Consider the following 18,270-nt stretch of genomic DNA (forward strand, 5'->3'; position numbering starts at 1 on the left):
CCTGACTCACCCCATGAATATATTACCTCCATAGCTAAAGCTCCAGAAACCCCCCAACTTTCTAGATCATTATGGTATTAAGCTCTTGTGACTGTAGGCTCAAGCTGGTTTACTTACTGGAGGACATGAAACCAAACCCTAAATATGACACACAGGAAATGTGTTCTCAAGTTGTGCTAAGTGTGAAAGGAACACAAGGGTACTTGTTGGGTACCATACTGACAACTACTTTTATGTCCTTTGGATACAGCTGCTTAACAAACTTATTTTTTTTTTTTTTTGCTAATGGGGAGATGAGGCATAGAGGACACTGTGGACTGAGAAACTTTGGAAATATCTGGACTAAGTATGTAATTTGTGATCTAGTAGGATCAGACAGAAATCAAACCTCACCAACGCCTCTTTAGGCAAGACAAACCGATTCCTGGGTAGCTTCTCCTCCACACCTGGCCTATCTCTGAGGACATCTGGTTTCTAGTAGCCAGCAGAAACAGTCCCAGTTATTAGGATGGGAGGAGACAGGAGTGTGCTAAACAGGAAGGGGCTGGGGAAGCGCCGTGGCTGCCAGAAACAGAGCAAGCGGCAACACTGCAAAGGCAGCTGAATTTAAGAGGAGTGAGAATAGACCCAAGGTTAACAAGGAATCCCACAAAATGGAATTGTCTGCCATGATGAATTTTGCTAAAAATGAATATGGGATTCTCATCAGGGAAAATGAACAGAGAGTTCTACATTAGCAGTTATATTATTTTTTTTTCAAATTTTATTTATTTACCCTTTTGTTGCCCTTGTTGTCTTTTTATTGTTGTTGTTGTTATTGATGCCATTGTTGTTGGATAGGACAGAGAGAAACGGAGAGAGGAGGGGAAGACAGAGAGGGGGAGAGAAAGACAGACACCTGCAGACCTGCTTCACCGCCTGTGAAGCAACTCCCCTGCAGGTGGGGAGCCGGGGGCTCGAATCGGGATCCTTATGCCGGTCCTTACGCTTTGCGCCACGTGTGCTTAACCCGCTGCGCTACCGCCCGATTCCCAGCAGTTATATTCTACAATAAACCAATACTAACCTGGGAGAACTTGTCTCAACATTGCTCACACTGTGTAGTCTTAAACAGGTGGCAAACCAAGGCAATAAAAGCCTTGAGAAAGGAACCAAGAGCTGTACTAATCTCCCTTTAATGACTTTAGGAAGCCAAGTCGACCATAAACGTGCTTCCAGTTAAATACAGACACATCAAATTCATCTCTGGTCTAGCTCCTAAAAGCCTCTTCACTTTGCTTTGATCCTCTTCATTTCCCTGTTCTTTCTTTACTGATTCCTGTTTTTATTATTATCTTGATTTATTTATTGGATACAGACAGCCAAAAATACAGAGGGTAGGGAGAGATAGAGAGGAAGAGAGACAGAGAGACACCTGCAGCCCTGCTTCACCACTCAGTTTTCTCCCTGCAGGTGGGCAGGTGAGGACCAGAGGTTCGAACCGAGGTCCTTGTGCTTTCTAATGTGCACTCAACCAGGTGCATCAGCACCTGGCCCTGCTTTAATTATTTTCAAAGTGATGTAATCTGAGGATTTGCACTGATGAAATTATTTTTAGAGACTTGAGCTTCTTGGCACTGATTTCTTCTAGAACCCAACTGATGGTTAAATAAGTAAGGGTCCATGATCCACAGCTTATCTTCATTGTGGGTAAAACACCACTGGAGAGAGACACTTCTAGATATGCTTCTATCATGGAAAGGCTAGTGTAATGGGGCAGTCCCATCTCAAGTTATCAGCACAAAACCTGCCTATAGTAAATGTTTATCCTTGACAGTCTAACTGGGTAACACTTGTTCAGCTGCCAGGGAGAAGGTCTTTAAGTGCATTACTGGGTCACTCTTACCTTACTCTGAAATAAGAAGCAATCGTTCTTTACCTTTCCCCAACTCCTAAACAAAATGCACTTACTTGCCAAGCTCATTCAAAAGGGCCAGTTAGAAGAAAGGGCTGGGGATGTGTGTTTTCACTGTACCTTAACTAAGCTGGGCATTGATCAGCAAATACTAAAGTCTGGATCTTCTCATGGTTGAGGGCAGGGTGTGGTAACTATGACATTCCATGAACTGAGTTCCTCATAGTAGGACCTAACAGCTATTAAAAGCACTATCCCTTTTCTCAAACACATGACATGAAACATGCCAATGGAAAACTTCAAATCAGACCAAAGCTGGTGGAAACTCTTCTCAGGCAGCCACATGTCCAGCTGAAGGACATTGCACACAGATGATGTGCTGGGCATTTGGGGGCCCAATGCAGCTGAGAGCCTGCCTGATCATGCATGTGGACGTATCTCCAGGGTTCAGAAAGGCCATAGTTATGCCAGACTCTTTAGCTGGGCATTTGTATTATCTTCCCCTTGACTGATTTTGTAAGAAACCTGCTTCCCCTGAGACCCTTCCAGGCCCAAGGCCCTGTGAGACCCCGCTTGTCTTTCCGTTACCCTCTACTACCCCCAGCAGCTCAGGGTCACTTCACAGCCTTACATTAACAAACCCAGGGATCCATATAAAGAGAAAAGCACAGAGGGGTGGGCACCTTTTACTCCCTCTATTCCCCTCAATAGTTATCAGAGCATTTGAATGAGGTTGGGGATCAAAATGATTTCTTTTTTAAAAATATTTTTTATTATCTTTATATATTTATTGGATAGAGACAGTCAGAAATTGAAAGGGAAGGGAGGGATGGGAAGGGTGAGAGACACCTGCAGCACTGCCTCACCACTTGTGAAACCACTTGGGGACTGGGGGCTCGAACCTGGGTCCTTGCGCATTGTAACATGTGCACTCAACCAGGTGCACCACCACCCGGCCCCCAAAATGATTTCTAAAGGAAGCTAGGCCTCTGAAGTGAAGTCCCTACATCTTATTATCCTTCAGGGTCATTTAAAAAAATTTACTCTTAGCTACAAGGTGTAGATCTTTCAGTAATGATGTCCTTTTATATAAGCAAATATGGGAAGAGTGTAAAGAGGCAAAATTTTGAGCATGTCTATAGAAGCATGCTTTTACTTCGAAGCTCCGGCTGTGGTCCAGATATGAAAGATTCGAGACTGTGATCCAGATACTTCCTCTCATGGACGGGATGCTGGAGAGGGAAGCAGCACCCTGACACTCTTCTCTGGATGCATACATGTGACTGGCAGCCAAAACATTATGGGTCTATACATTTTAAGGCTATGCTTGTAAATTTTAGGGGTCATTGAGAATGAAAAAACTATACTGCCAAAGTTAAAACCAAGCGAAACTTTCCACAAAGTCCCTACTATATTCAAACCCAGTCTGCATGATTTTAAACATCTACACCAACAATCAGATCTACTAGGAAAATCCTATTATCTGGAGGAACACTAGGTAGTAGCATTTCTTTCAATTTTCCTACAGTATCTCTGGTAAGGGGAGGGTTGCAAGGTGACTTTCCCTTTTTACACTACAATTTCAGATTCACAGTAAAAACTACTGTTAATTGAGATTAATCTCAATTTGAGAACTTAAACAGAAATCATATTCCTACTCATAATATAGCATACAGAGTAATGTGACTTTTTTTTTTTTTAGACGGAAGTTGGTCTAAAAATGGGTAGTCTAAGGCTATGATGAAATTAATGTAACAGATGAAAAAAATGTCCTGAGTTTTAAAACGTAACTTAGAGTCACTTAAATAGTAAAACATAAAACATTCTTTCATTTACAGTGCCCATGTACTTCCTTCCATGAGAGAAAGCGGCTAACTAAGTAGTAAGTCCAGACTAGTCACTATAAACTTGAAGAAAAAATATCCTACACAGGAACTTCATTCTGCTATTTTAATAGGAACAGACTCAGATTTCTGACACTGCTATTCCTAGGTAGATTTCTCAACTGTTTTTACATGTTCAAGATAAGCATTTTAATGCTGCCATGCTCTAAACGTGGTCAACGGGACCTTAGTTAACTGGATCAAAACTGGCAGCATTCACGTTTCAGTGAGTCACATTCAACACAACAGTAGGGCACACACTAAGCCAGACATCTACTGTCTACTGTGTGCCCTTCAGCACCAACCAGAAAGGGAACTAGTAGCCTAAGAATACATCCCAAATGCTGTTTTCAACCTGCTAAGGACACAAGCAAGGCTTAGGGACATGTCTTAGGATAACCAATTAGGTGTAGCTTACCCGTGAGGTATCCTGCTGGTTGTGAGTCAGAAATAAACAAATCATGTTTCTGATCTTTGAAGGCACTCCAGACTGAAGAACGAGACAAGATTTCATTCACCTAGGGAGGGAAAGCAAACTCTTTGAATGTACATAAGTTAAGGGATAGTGGTGGAAGAGGGAAGTGAAAAGACCAAATTTTCAGGAAGGCGGCAGACGGGGAAAGACCTAACCTACAGCACACATCACGTCAGGTACACAGGACTCGACCCACCCAATGCAGTGCCCAAGTCAAGTTTCCCTTTCAAGCTGGGCTCTTGTTTGAACGTAGGATGCACTGACTACTTTTCCACTTGGGCAAGGAGATTCCTACACAGTGTTTGCTTGTGACAGTAAGAACTGGCTGACAGCATAGTGCGGGGTAAGAAGGCATCCTGAGGGAAGGTTTTGGGGAGGAGACGCTCACACATCTGAGCTAAAATTTACAACAGTCTTTCAAATTATGGGGCGGCTAGATGTTTATGAGCTTTCAATAATGAAAGTGTGGTCAGCATACCTGATAAAATAAAGCAAGCAAATGTAGGAAGCATCAGAATATTACAAATAAATAGGAAATGTTCAGCAGAATATGTTTCATACGAGTATAGACAATGTGTGTGTGCTGCATTAAGATGAGAGATGTATTTCTTTTTTTTCCCCACCCCCCCATCCCAGAGAGATGCATTTCTTTATGACAAAAAAAAAAAAGTTTAGGAAATTCCAATACAGAGACTATCTTTCACATTTTAATGTTCCAGTCAAATATTTACTGAACACCTCTTATGTGGTGAGTACAGTGGACACAGAGCGAAGACTCTTTGTCTCTAAACTGCTTAGTTAGCATTCAGATAATTTAGCGTTCAAGTACACACACAGGGTCCATCTTAGCCCAGGAGATTCCTTGCTCCAACCTGGAAAGTGGACAGTGGGAATAGATAGTTGTGAAGGTGGTACAGGTCCTACTAGAAGCTCCCATGCCTCTTTCCTCCCTTGAGACTGGAAGTGAGTGTCAGGGTTATTTTGCTAATGTTATCAGCAGGTGGAGGTGAAGACAACTGCCTGCAGATGCTACACAGAGATCCTCTCCTTGGTGTTCACACTGCTCACAGGTACCACCCCTGACATGAACACTCTATTAAACATACAGTGGATGACTGCAGCAACACACACTGCCTCTCTAATACTGTTCTGGATTGTTCAAGTAATAGAATGGACAATGGAAAAAAAAAATTTCTTCGGAGCCAGGCAGTAGCGCAGTGGGTTAAGTGCACGTGGAGCAAAGCGCAAGGACCGGATCCCGGTTCAAGTCCCTGGCTCCCCACCTGCAGAGGAGTCACTTTACAGGTGGTGAAGCAGGTCTGCAGGTGTCTGTCTTTCTCTCCCCCTGTCTTCCCCTCCTCTCTCCATTTCTCTCTGTCCTATCTAACAATGACGACATCAATTACAACAACAATAATAACTACAACAACAATAAAAAACAAGGGCAACAAAAGGGAAAATAAATATTTAAAAAAAATTTTTTAAATGTTTCTTTAGCTGGAACATGCACAGAAGGACTACTAAAGGCAAGCCTTAGCTCAGTTTAAATCTGTGGCAGAATATTAGTAGGTGGAAACAATCCAGCTGCCCAAGAAAGAATGGATCAACAAATCATGACATGTACAGCCCTTCACTGTGTAGTGATGGGGATATGCTTACATGAATGTGATAGAGTGCAGTCACAAAACTCAAGAGTGCCTTCCTTATCCCACACCTTGTTGGATTGGGACACCCTTGTGGGATGACTCTTATATACACTGCTGATGTCGACAGAAAATGATCTAATAACAAATGACTCTATCAACAGTGGATATTGTTCACTGTAACACACTGTGAAGCACTAACACATGTTACGACATGGATAAGCCCAAAAGCATGCTAAACAACAGAATCAGACACCATGGATTATATATTGTATGATTTCATTTACATGAAATAGCCAAAAGAGGTCAATTTGTAGAAAAGAGAGATTGTAGGACGAGGGCCAAGGATGGGAAATAATCATCTAATAAACACAGGGTGTTTACGGGGTGAAGGAAATGTTGTGAATTAGACATGGATGTGGTTACCTAGACTGTTAATACAATCAAGTGTTAAATGTCAACCAAGTGTTCACTTTAAATGGTGAATGATGTGGCTTGGCAGAGGTGATCTGCGGTCTCAAGTTCAATTCCTGGCATCCCATGTGCTGGAATGATGCACTGGTCCCCTCTCTCTAATAAGTAAAATATTTTTTAAAAACATACACAAAGTGGTTAATGTTTTGTAAATTTCACCTCAATAAATTAATGTGAGAGAGTATTAGCAGACAGAGATATATAGTAACTTTGTATGAGGAATTCCTCAGAAGCAACAGTGAGACTAAATCTGAAGAGGAAAATTAAATCACTGAATGGTTCTGATGCCAGCGTATGCTGCAGAAAACTGACACTTAGAAAGTGTTAGTAAAGGCAGATGAAATTACAATGATGCCCTGCATCTTTTAAAATGATATCATGAGGGGATGGATGGTAGCACACCTGGTAAAGTGCACACATTATCATGCACAAAGGCCTGGGTTCAAGCCTCCGGTCTCCACTGCAGAAAGGAAGCTTAATAAGCAGTGAAGAGCAGTGCTGTGGGTGTCTTTCTTTCTCCTTCCCTATCTCTCCCTATTTCAAATTCTCTGTCTCTATCAAAATTAAAAGAAAAAAAGGAGTCAGGTGGTAGCACAGCAGGTTAAGCGCACATGGCACAAAGAGCAAGGACCGGAGTAAGGATCCCAGTTCGAGCACCTGGATCCCCACCTGCAGGGGAGTCTCTTCACAGGTAGTGAAGCAGGTCTGCAGGTGTCTGTCTTTCTCTCCCCCTCTCTTGTCTTCCCCTCCTCTCTCCATTTCTCTCTGTCCTATCCAACAACGACATCAACAACAACAACAACAAGACAACAAGGGCAACAAAAGGGAAAATAAGTAAATAAAATAAAAAAAAAAAAGGAAAAGAATGGCCATCAGAAGCAGTGGCTTTGCCATGTAGACACTGAGTCTTAGTGATAGCCCTGGTGACCAAAGAAAACAACACATCTCTAACTTTACAAAATGGTTAATGAAGTTGGTCATTGTCTTTCAATAGTAACTCCAAGCACTGGAAGTTAATCACAACCAAATATTAAATACTGAAAATTCTTCTATAGTAAAGAATCCCAGCATTTCTCCCCACAAGATGTGTACATGTCATCACTGCCCAGAACAAGAGTCTTTCTGGGACACAGTCTGAATATACTGTTTGTACATTTCCACTGGCTATGGGACAGCTCTGTAAGCCCACCCCTGGTCTTAGGGTCTGTTTCAGATGCACACCTGAGGCGAGCTGAGCAGAGTTAACAGGTCAGTCTCCACGATCTGATCTCTGAGCCTTGCTGCCCTCAGCAGGTCAGTTACTCCTTGCAGACTCACCTGTTCTCCGTGCTGCAGGCTTCGAGTCATTGCCTTGAGAGCTTTAACAATCTGAGCCTTGGTGGCTGCTGGGCTGTCCAGATTTTCAAGGCCAATGCCTTCAAGTAATTTTAAAAGGTATGGAACCAAATCTACTTTCAGGGCCTAGAAAGAAGTATTAAGTGTGTATGTATAAGTTGGGGAAAATATTGATCATCCTCTGAAGAAGCAATTTCATCTACGGACAAGCTTTCTTTTACATGAAAATTTTTTTAGTGTTTTCTTTTTTTTTTAATATTTATTTTATTTGTTGTTTTATTGTTGTTGATATCATTGTGGTTGGATAGGACAGAGAGAAATGGAGAGAGGAGGGGAAGACAGAAAGGAGGAGAGAAAGATAGACACCTACAGACCTGCTTCGCCACCTGTGAAGCGACTCCCCTGCAGGTGGGGAGCCGGGGGCTCAAACGGGGATCCTTACACTGGCCCTCACACTTTGCGCCACGTGCGCTTAACCCACTGCGCCACCATCCGACTCCCTATATGGAAATTTTTAAGGTAATTAATGGTGATGGCATTCTGTTATTTAGTTTTTTTTTTTTCTTAACCAGAGCACTGCTCAGCTATGCTTACTGGGGGTGCAGGGGACTGAACCTGGGATCTCTTGCATCTGTGAGCTACTGCTGCACTATTTACCAGGTCCCAATGCAGGTGTTCTCAGTGAGAGTTTTATGCTATGTCTTCAGTTGTTGTAAGCATCGTTATTCACTCCTCCCAACATTTATGATGTAGGCACCATTAAGTCTGACAGAAAACCAATACACAGAGACAAACAAGCTCGTGGTCACTGAGCTAGGCAGTATGAATTGTAAATTCTACATTTCCAGCCACCACACCACTCCTGTAATGACACTAAATTAATAGGTAAAGATACTTAAAGTAGCTCTCTCTCTCTCTCTCATACACAGACACACACACACACACATATATATTTACATTTTCTTAAACCATCAACATTCACATCACTATACATTTCCTAGCAGTCTGAAAGGCTTCGTAACAACCTGATACCACACAATCTTAATCTTTCTTTGAAACTCATAGGAGGTGTGCAAGTAAATAGCCTAGTGAGTGTGCTCTTGAACTTTTTTTTTTTTCTGACAGGGAGGTAGAGAGAAAGTGAAAGACCACAGCATCAAAGCTTCCTCCAATGTCAATGCAGGGGGCCTGGGCCTCACACTCGGCAAAGCAGCACATGCTGTCCAGGTGAGCTATTTGTTAGCCTGAGTGTGCCTCTTATTATAGATAACTATTCTCAGAACAAGCTGTGAGAGAATTACAGCTTTTACGGATGAGGAAACTAGGCACTGTAAGGCTAAATGTGATACTTGTGGTCACAGAGCCATCAAGTGGTAGAATCAGCTCTTGTTCTTTCTAATACAAGCCCTTCCCTCCACCCAGGAAGCCCAGAGCATCCAGTCTCGTTGAGAGGTACTTAGTACTTCTCCTCTGGGGCTGGGTGAACAGAAGCGTCAGATGAGCAAGACTCAGAGTCTTCTATTAGGCTAATAACAGATGTCACACTTGTTACTTGTCAAACAAAACTAAGCCACTGAGGAGATATTAAGATGAATGACCCAATTAAGGACAATTAAAAAAAAAATCATGGTGTGTTTCTTAAACTCGACTTAAAAGACAAAAGGGTGGATGAATGGGATGAATCTCTGCAAAGAGATTAAGCAAGTTTTATAGAAAGCCAAGATAAATCACTTAACAGATAATGAAAAGTTAACATTCAAACATCACAACAGGACTTTGAAGTCGCTAAGATTTCTGGTCATTGGTCCTCCTTTGCCTGTGTGTCTATGTGTGTAAAATCATTCATACTCAAATCGCCTCTCTTTCAAACTGAAGTCTGGAAACTCATTCTGTGCTAAAGAAGAGAATATCATTTATCTGGCATGATTGCTTTTCTAAAATAGTACTAAATCTAGAACGCCACTTACCTGTGCTACTAATTCACTCTGTTCCTTCTGAAACATTCGATTAATTGCTTCACAGGCTAGACCAACAGTATCTGGTCGCTTTTTCATCCCATTCATCAGTGGGCCAATGGTCTCTACAGATGCCATGGCTCGGACACATAGCTATATACCCCAAAAGAAAAGTTACTTGTAGAGAAGCAATGTTTTTATACCATAATAAAATATATGAAAAAAAAAATACATTCAAGTCTGTTAATGAACACACAAATTATTACCTCATTAATTATGCCATCTAAATTGGTTTAACAATTGTTAGAAGATTAGGATGGGGTTCAAAAGGAGAAAGGTACAAGACAAGAAGAGAATTTATACTGCAGTATACATTAATCAGGAAGAGAGAACGCAGATACATTCTAAAATCATAAGCTAGTTAATGGATTGATCAAATTTATCAATACCTCGTTTTCAGACAGGGCATGGATAACTCGAATGGCACACTTAGGAATAGCATTGTTCCTATGATTCATTGCCTGGATGATCTTGGGAAGATGACCCAGTGGTGGGACTTGATCAGCCAGCTGAGGTTGTGCATTAAAGAGACATACTGTTGCCATTGTCAGAGTTTCCAGCGTTTCTCCCTGGAGGATGTAAAACAAATACACTATAAAATGACTGATATCAAACATCTATACAGAACTGGTACAGATCTATAAGAGAAGCCAAAATAACCCAATAAAAAAGCGAGACAAAGAACTAAACAGTTTCCTAAAGAAGAGATACACAGGGCCCACAGACACATGAAGAAAGGCTCCACTTGTCATTAGAGAAATAAAAATTAAAACTACACTCAGATACCATCTCACACTCAGAGAGTGGCTTATATCAACTAACTAGGTGTGGGAGAGGTTGTGGAGAAAGAAAAGAAGTCTACTACACTGCTGGAGGGAATGCAAACTGGTACAGCTCCCCTGGAAGACTGTATGGAGAGTCCTTAAACAAATAATTGAATTACCTTATGATGGACACTCAAACACTAATTAGAAGAGACATATGCACCCTTATGTCCACAGCCACATCATTCACAACAGCCAAAGAGTGGAAGCAGCCTACATGCCCATCATCAACTGACTGGTGAAAGAAGCTATGGGATATGCATTTCATGGACTACTACTCTGCAATCAAAAAAGATGATATTGTGTCCACTGGGACAAAATGGATAGAACTGGAGGTGATCATGCTTTGCAAAATAAGGAGATGAAAGACGACTACTTGATGGTTTCATTCATATGTGCAATCTAGATATATGAATCACATAAACTTGCAAAACAAACAAATAAAAACCAAAACAGAAGCAAGCAAACTGTTTCTGAGACTTGTGAGAACTATCGTGGTTATCTCTGGGAGGGAGAAGGCTGGTGATATACCACTCTGGTGGTGGGTGTGGTATGGTGTGGAACTATACACTGTAATCTTACAATCTTGTAACATAACAGCAAATAATAAAAAGTATAGGCTAATTTAGGGCACTTTAATCTGGAACATGCCTGTTTGATTGTTTACATACAATGAAAAGTAGCTGGTAGTATTTCTGTTCCTTGTTAGTATACTGACATTCTTTAATTACTCTCTTCCAGTTCCATTATAGAATAAATCAAAGTTTTGCATATGTGGTTTTTTTTTTTTATTCTCTCAAAATTTACTAGTTTCTTATGTTAGCTCTTTGGTTAAGATTAAAACCACATCAGACACAGCCATCTCAATCATACCTTACTTACAGTGTAATCTTGCAAGTGCCATCTATTAAACTTGCTCTGGCTCTTAGTAACTGTGCAGTGGTGTAGCAATTTTCTAACATGCAGTTAGCACATCATAATGTATAAACCCCAGAGGACTAAAATGAATTATGATCCAACAGTGTGAAATAAAGGCAACAAGGCTCTCCATTATATATATGTACATGTATTTTACACACTGGCAATTCAGTTTTACAATGTGGAATAGGTGCTGTATATCACTCCCCCACCCCCCACGCCTCCCAGTTAAATGATGCCTTGATACTGAGGATTCTTCTAATAAACTGTACATTTCCATGCCTGGCTCTATTTAATATACCCAGGACATGTGGAGAATGTTTTCTTAATATTAATTATATAGTGACTGCAAGTCACACATTCCAAGTTTATTATATAGGACTTTAGAGGGTTTTAAAAAAATTTTTGATTAAAGAAAACTGATAAGAGAAAAACGTCTTTAAAGAACTTTATCTGGATTCAAATTTTTGAGTACTTTAATTCTAACACTTTGAAAACTGTCAGAAATGATAATGAAATACTAATGTCCTTAAGGTAAATACCAATGTTTTTGTGAAACTGTTAACAACATACATAGCTTTACAGAAGGAGGGAACAGTTCCTCTCTAAATACTATTATTTCATTCTGCGCCCCCCCATTTAACCAGAAAAAAATAATTAAGAGTTCAGAATCAGGATTTAATTCAGAGGGGAAATGGACAACTATCACTGGTCAGGTAATCTGTAGACACTCAAGTGAGGCAGCCAATAAGGGTGGATCTTGAAGAGGAACATTCTGAGTATATTTAGTAGCTATTTGAAATGTTCTGCTGATGGAAAAAGCTTACATTCTGAGCATATTTAGTAAGCTATTTGGGATGTTCTGCTAATGGAAAAAGCTTACATGTGGACTGTTCTTCTCCAGGAGCTCAGTTAATTTTTCTAGTAGTGCAATCAGAAATTCTCTAGGCTTTCTCAGCACCCAAGCTGGCTGTGCAATAAAGATTCTCAAGAAAACTCCTCCAACAGCAAGTTCACCTTCTGCTTCTCCAAATACCACAGCAAAATCTTCAGGCAACTTTAAACAAAAAAAGAACCATAGTCAAGTCACTTAGCAATAACAAGTTGTACATGAAACAAAATGTACAAACTCCATTAAAGAAATCTTTATAAAATTAACTAGTTCTTAAGTGGTCATTAGTATAACTGAATGATACTTGTTTTTTCTTTGAATAAAGTTCAGAAAAGCTGTTTGGGCTAGTTATAAATAGATAAATAAATAAGGCCAGGCGGTGGTGCACCTGGTTAAGCTCACACATTACAGGGCACAAGGACCCAGGTTCAAGCCCCCCGGTCCTCACCTGCAGGGGGAAAACTTCATGAGTGATTAAGCAGGTCTGCAGGTGTCTGTCTCTCTCCCTCCCTCTCTTCCCTCTCTCAATCTCTTTCTCACTCTATCCAATAATAAATAAAAAAAATATTTAAAAAATAAAGTAATTCTCTTATTTTTATATTTAAAATCTCATTTACCAGGGTAATACCTAAGTATCTTAATAATAACAAAGTGCTGAATAGGCTGGCATTAAACTAACTCAGCAGGAATTAAATAATAAATCAACAAACAAACAAACTACAATGAAGACTTTGGTCTGCTGAACAAAATAACATTTTACCTTCCAATTTATATCAGGGTTGTCTCCTTGATTTTTAAAGTGCCTTGGGAAAACAAAAATGGGGGTGGAGAGAAAAATATCAAACTTGAGTTATAAAACATACTTTCATTAAGTTTTAGAGTAAGGGTAGAGGTGGCAGACAGAGTGGGAAATGTGCCTTTCCCAGGGCTCTTGGATATATCTTTACTTACTCGAGCATCATTTCTCTCACAGTTGTGGACACTTTATCTCTGGAATTATCATTCCAAATCAGCTCAGGATTCTCATGGGTTCCTTCAAAAATATGAACAGCAGCTTCAGGATTGTCTCTCATGGCATCCATGAAAACACTTGGTAGAAATTTCATTAATGTGATTCGAACCTGTATAAGGTCAGAGGAAGAAAAGAATGACTTTTTAGGAACATCTCAGTATTTGATATGCTCTGCCTTTGTCTGCGATAGAATACTGCTGCATTTTGTGTTATGACCAATGTTGGCCATAATTAGTATCCAAAAATTCTGGAGTGGAGAACAGATTAAGCTTTGCTGTATGCAAAGGTAACTTTAGCAAGATTCACTATAGCTTGCTTCTACTTACTTTATCTAGTTTCACTTCCACTCTCTGCCTCAAGTTTGAGAAACTAAAAAATTCAGCATCGTTGGTGTATAAAGTTCCCAGAGCAGACATGCTATTCCCCAGATGTCCTTAGCTGACCTGTTCCTCCAACTCTCTGCCACTTGCCACCCATTTATCATGCTACCATTGTGTTGTACAAGTCATTTTCATGCATTTGCTTTACTGTCCAATACTATGACTTGCATCACACTGTACTATATTCCAAAAAACAATTCAATATATATATATATTAAGTTAAAATCTACAAGACATAGATGTGTATGTATGTGTACATAACCAACATGTTGCATGTGTTGTGTACCAACATGTGGCGTATGTTGTATACAACACACACACACATACACACACGTAACAGATGATGGAGAACTGAAAATGAGCGGGAGGCACAAAAGGAAAACCAAGGGGGAGAGAGTAAGGTTTTCCTTTCAGGTCTTATGTCTTACTCTCTTCTTCATGTAAGTCAGATCTGTGCTCAAATCTCATAGGAATATTCCTGGCCCAGTCTGTCTTACCTGTCCTTGTGTTCACAAGGCCTGGCACAGCAGGTACTCAGAAACTGAGTGAGTGAATGAATGAGTGAGTGAGTGAGTGAGTGAGTGAGTGAGTGAGTGAGTGAGTGAATGAATGAATGAATGAATGACTACTGTAACCCAGCACACAAAGAAAACCTCAAAAGCGCTGCTGCATAGTTACTTGTGATAAGCTACCAATTTAGCATTAAAGTTCCTAGCACCCAACCAACCAACTCAAGGAAACTACAGAGCATCTGCAAAAACACAAAGTATTCACTTCTTTTGGTCATGAGAGAAATCAAATAGAAAATAACTCCGTGGTGAATATACATTAAACATCTAAGTAAAGAAGATTGTATGATGCAAATCCTTTGATTATAAGCCTTTAGAGTCATGTTCAGGTTACTTGGTTGCTATTGCATAGGGTGTGGCAAACTGGGCAGCAAATCTGATCTGATACCTAATTTTGTACATGAAGTTTAATGAGAGACAGGCATGCCCACTTGTACAGACTATGGCAGAAGTTTTTGTGACAGGTATCATGGTCCACAAAGAACAAAATATTTACTATCTAGTTCTTGCCCCACCTCTATCTAACATACTGTACAAAAACGAACTCAGATGAATCTAAGACATAAAGACAAGAGCTAAAATTATAACACTCAGGAGTAAACATGATACCAATGGAGGGAATGGGGGCAATTCTGATGGTGAGAAAGGTGTCCAATTATACTCGTTATCTTATAAGTCTGTAAATCAATATTAAATCATTAATAAAAATAAAGTGAATATTTAACATAAAAAAAGAAGTAAACATGAGACTACAGGTCTTGAAATCTTGGCAACGGCTTCTTACATGTGTTATCAAAAGCATAAGCTAAAACAGTAACAAGATAGAGTAGGCCACATCAAAATTTCGAAACTTTCATGTTTCAAAAACCACAATCAAAGTGGAAAGGGTGCTGGGATATAGTTCAGCTTGTTAGACCATCAACTTGCTGCTTGAGTTGCCAGAAATTGCAGATTCAATCCTGGTGCCACCTTACACCAGAGCTCAGCATTGTTTTCTGGTCCTTTTTCTTTTCCTTCCCTCCTCTCTCAGAATAAATAAATTAATCTTTAAAACTGGAAAAGACAGTCATAGGATGGTAGGAAAATTATCTGCAAACCATGTAGTAAGGACTGGCAACCAGAATATATAAAACCTAGAACTCAAGAAAAAGAGAAGTCAATTGAAAAGTGACCAAGAGCTGAGAAGAGGTATTTCTTCTAAACTGACGTACTAGTGGCTAGTAAGCACATGAGAAGTTACTCAACATCATTAACCACCAGAAATTCAAACCAAAACTACTAGGAGATGCAACCTCATAACCTCATATCCATCAGAATTATTAGAACAAAAAAAACCAGACTGACAGAAAATGTACTGGGTTGCCAGAAAAATGATGTTGTATTTTTGCATAGAAAAACAAAGTATGTTATGACTTTTCCAACAACCCTAGAAAAACTAGGATCCTCACACACTGCTGCTGGGAAGATAAATGGTATTGTCACTTTGGAAAAACTGTCCATCCCTCGAGAAGTCAAACGAGTTATTACACAGGATTCAGAAATTACATTCTCTTGGCTTTTAAAATATGTGTTCATATGTAAACTTGCATACAAATGTTCAAAGCACTAATTAGAATCGCATACAAAAGTACCAACAATTCATGTGGCTATCAATTGATGAACAGAAAACCAGTATGTGATATATTAATAGCAATGAACGTCATTTAACAATGAAAAAATCTGGTACTGACACTTGCTACTTCTCAAACGAGCCCTGAGACCAGTATGCTGTGGCAAGCCAGTCACAAAGGCCCATAAATTCTATTTATATGAAATGCAGATAGGACAGACATATAGAGTAGGCCAATCTATAGAGAGAGGATTAGTAATTTACAGGTGCTAGGAGGGCTACAGCTAAAGGGAATAATTTTTTCCCAGGGATGATGGAGAAGTTTTAAAATTAACTTTGATAAGAATAAAACCATCCAACTGTACACTTTATATATGTGGATTGTATGTTATGTCAATTATATCTTAATAAAGCTACCAAAAAGGAAAGATAAAGTTTACTGACCCCAGTTCTAGAATCTCTTCCTGTAAATCATTCACATTAAGGAGCTGATTTGTATTTTTTTGTATTTTTGTATTTTTTTCCTATACAGACAATTTAATTGTAAATATATTTGCCTTGGTAAAATTAAAAAAAAATTTATTTGTATATTCCCTTTTGTTGCCCTTGTTGTTTTATTGTTGTAGTTATTATTGATGATGTTGTTGTTGGATAGGACAGAGAGAAATGGAGAGCAGAGGGGAAGACAGAGAGGGGGAGAGAAAGACAGACACCTACAGACCTGCTTCACCGCCTGTGAAGCGACTCCCCTGCAGGTGGGGAGCCGGGGGCTTGAACCAGGATCCTTATGCTGGTCCTTGCGCTTGGCGCCACGTGCACTTAACCCGCTGCACTGCTGCCCAGCCCCCACGTTGGTAAAAATTTGTCCCTCATGTATTTCAAAGGTAAAAGATCACTGAGGAGATCAAAGCCAATTCCTGAACATTTTTATTATAAACATCTAAACACTATTTAAAACACGTAACACTGGATGTTACTTACGTACTACCTGATTTCAGTTTTAAGAAAATGTAGTATTATATATACATCAATGGTCCTATTTCATGGAGCTTATCTAGAGGCATACAAATACAATCTCTCCTCAGAAAAATGAGAACAGATATGTCATCTGCTTCAGCAATTCCTCCTCTTGGTATACATTCAAAGGACACAAAAAAACTAATCAAAAAGATACATGCACACGTATGTTTAGTGCAGCACTACTGACAACAGCCACAATTTAGAAATAACCCAAATGCTCAAAAGAAGTGGATAAGAAAGTTGTAAACACGCTAAGACATATCACACAGGTTTAAGAGATGAAATCTTGCAAAATGAAACATTAGTCAGAAGGAGAAAGAAAAATAACGAGTAAGCTCACTGCTATGTGAGATTTAGGTAACAAAGCAAAGGAATAGACAGGAACAAACATGTATAAACCCACACTCATGCCTGCAGATCTGGGGTCACTAGTGGGGCTGGGAACCCAGTGCACTGCACTGCAGGAAATAGGCACATTGGGGATAGGTGAAATGGGTTAGCACATATTTGCGGGGGGATGTAAAATTGCAACTCTGAGAAAACAGCTGTCTTACAAAACAGTATTACCTCAATAAAAGCTCCATTACAAAATAATCTTCACCACTTAGCTGATCAGGGAAAAACATAGCCTCCCTCATCTCATCAAGCCTTGCTGATAATATTAGCCTTATAGTTTCTTGTCCTGTGACATATTCTCAATGTTGGGATTGAGAGATCAGATGAGGAAATAAATCTGAATCCAGTCTGTTTTCACTGACGTTAAATCAGACTTTGAAGTGGGCGTTCAGGAGCTTTTACTTCAAGGTCTCCCATAACTGAGCTGCTGCTTGACGGGCTGACAGACATTGCTTGAATGAGAGCTGTTTCTTGCCAGACTGATATAACAAAGAAGTGGACTTTGATTACAATGGTATCTGGATGGGATACTTTTTGGAAATTTTGTTCTTAATAGGCCCCTATCCTATTATTGACCTATGTCTGAACATGAGGTCAGAGGTCATCTGGTCAGCTCCAGTTTTAGCAATGAGAAATCTCCCTGTAGAATAGAAAGGCAGAGAAGGAACTGCACATACTTGTGCTTATATATAACGACCTTACTTCCTCTGAGTGGTGTACTTTTATTAATTTCCAATGTGGAGAATATAAGGACACAGAGCATTGTCTTACATTCTTACTTTGGTAGACCAACCTTTGTTGTGTGACAGGCTAACCCAACTACCTTCTGTTATCATCTATCATATCTTTGTTCTTCAAAAGAATATTTTATCACTATAATTCAAAGACCCTCTTAAGACTTCATCAATACAAGTGTGTATTTTTGTATATT

The 18,270-nt window shown here is 39.7% G+C and overlaps 1 protein-coding gene across 2 annotated transcripts in view; it reads right to left on the minus strand.

Annotated features, from left to right (window-relative positions):
• DNAJC13 (DnaJ heat shock protein family (Hsp40) member C13) overlaps positions 1-18,270 on the minus strand; it is a 149,734-nt gene that overhangs the window by 2,454 nt on the left and 129,010 nt on the right. For both annotated transcript variants that reach the window (XM_060180241.1, XM_060180240.1), the window contains 7 exons: positions 13,305-13,474; positions 13,114-13,156; positions 12,345-12,518; positions 10,109-10,288; positions 9,672-9,812; positions 7,687-7,830; positions 4,196-4,295 (listed from right to left, as the gene is read on the minus strand). In XM_060180241.1, the coding sequence (XP_060036224.1) occupies positions 4,196-4,295; positions 7,687-7,830; positions 9,672-9,812; positions 10,109-10,288; positions 12,345-12,518; positions 13,114-13,156; positions 13,305-13,474 (952 nt within the window). The remainder of the gene's footprint in view (positions 1-4,195; positions 4,296-7,686; positions 7,831-9,671; positions 9,813-10,108; positions 10,289-12,344; positions 12,519-13,113; positions 13,157-13,304; positions 13,475-18,270) is intronic.

This window comes from Erinaceus europaeus, chromosome 21 (genome assembly GCF_950295315.1).
Source record: "Erinaceus europaeus chromosome 21, mEriEur2.1, whole genome shotgun sequence".
NCBI classification, from domain to species: Eukaryota; Metazoa; Chordata; class Mammalia; order Eulipotyphla; family Erinaceidae; genus Erinaceus; species Erinaceus europaeus.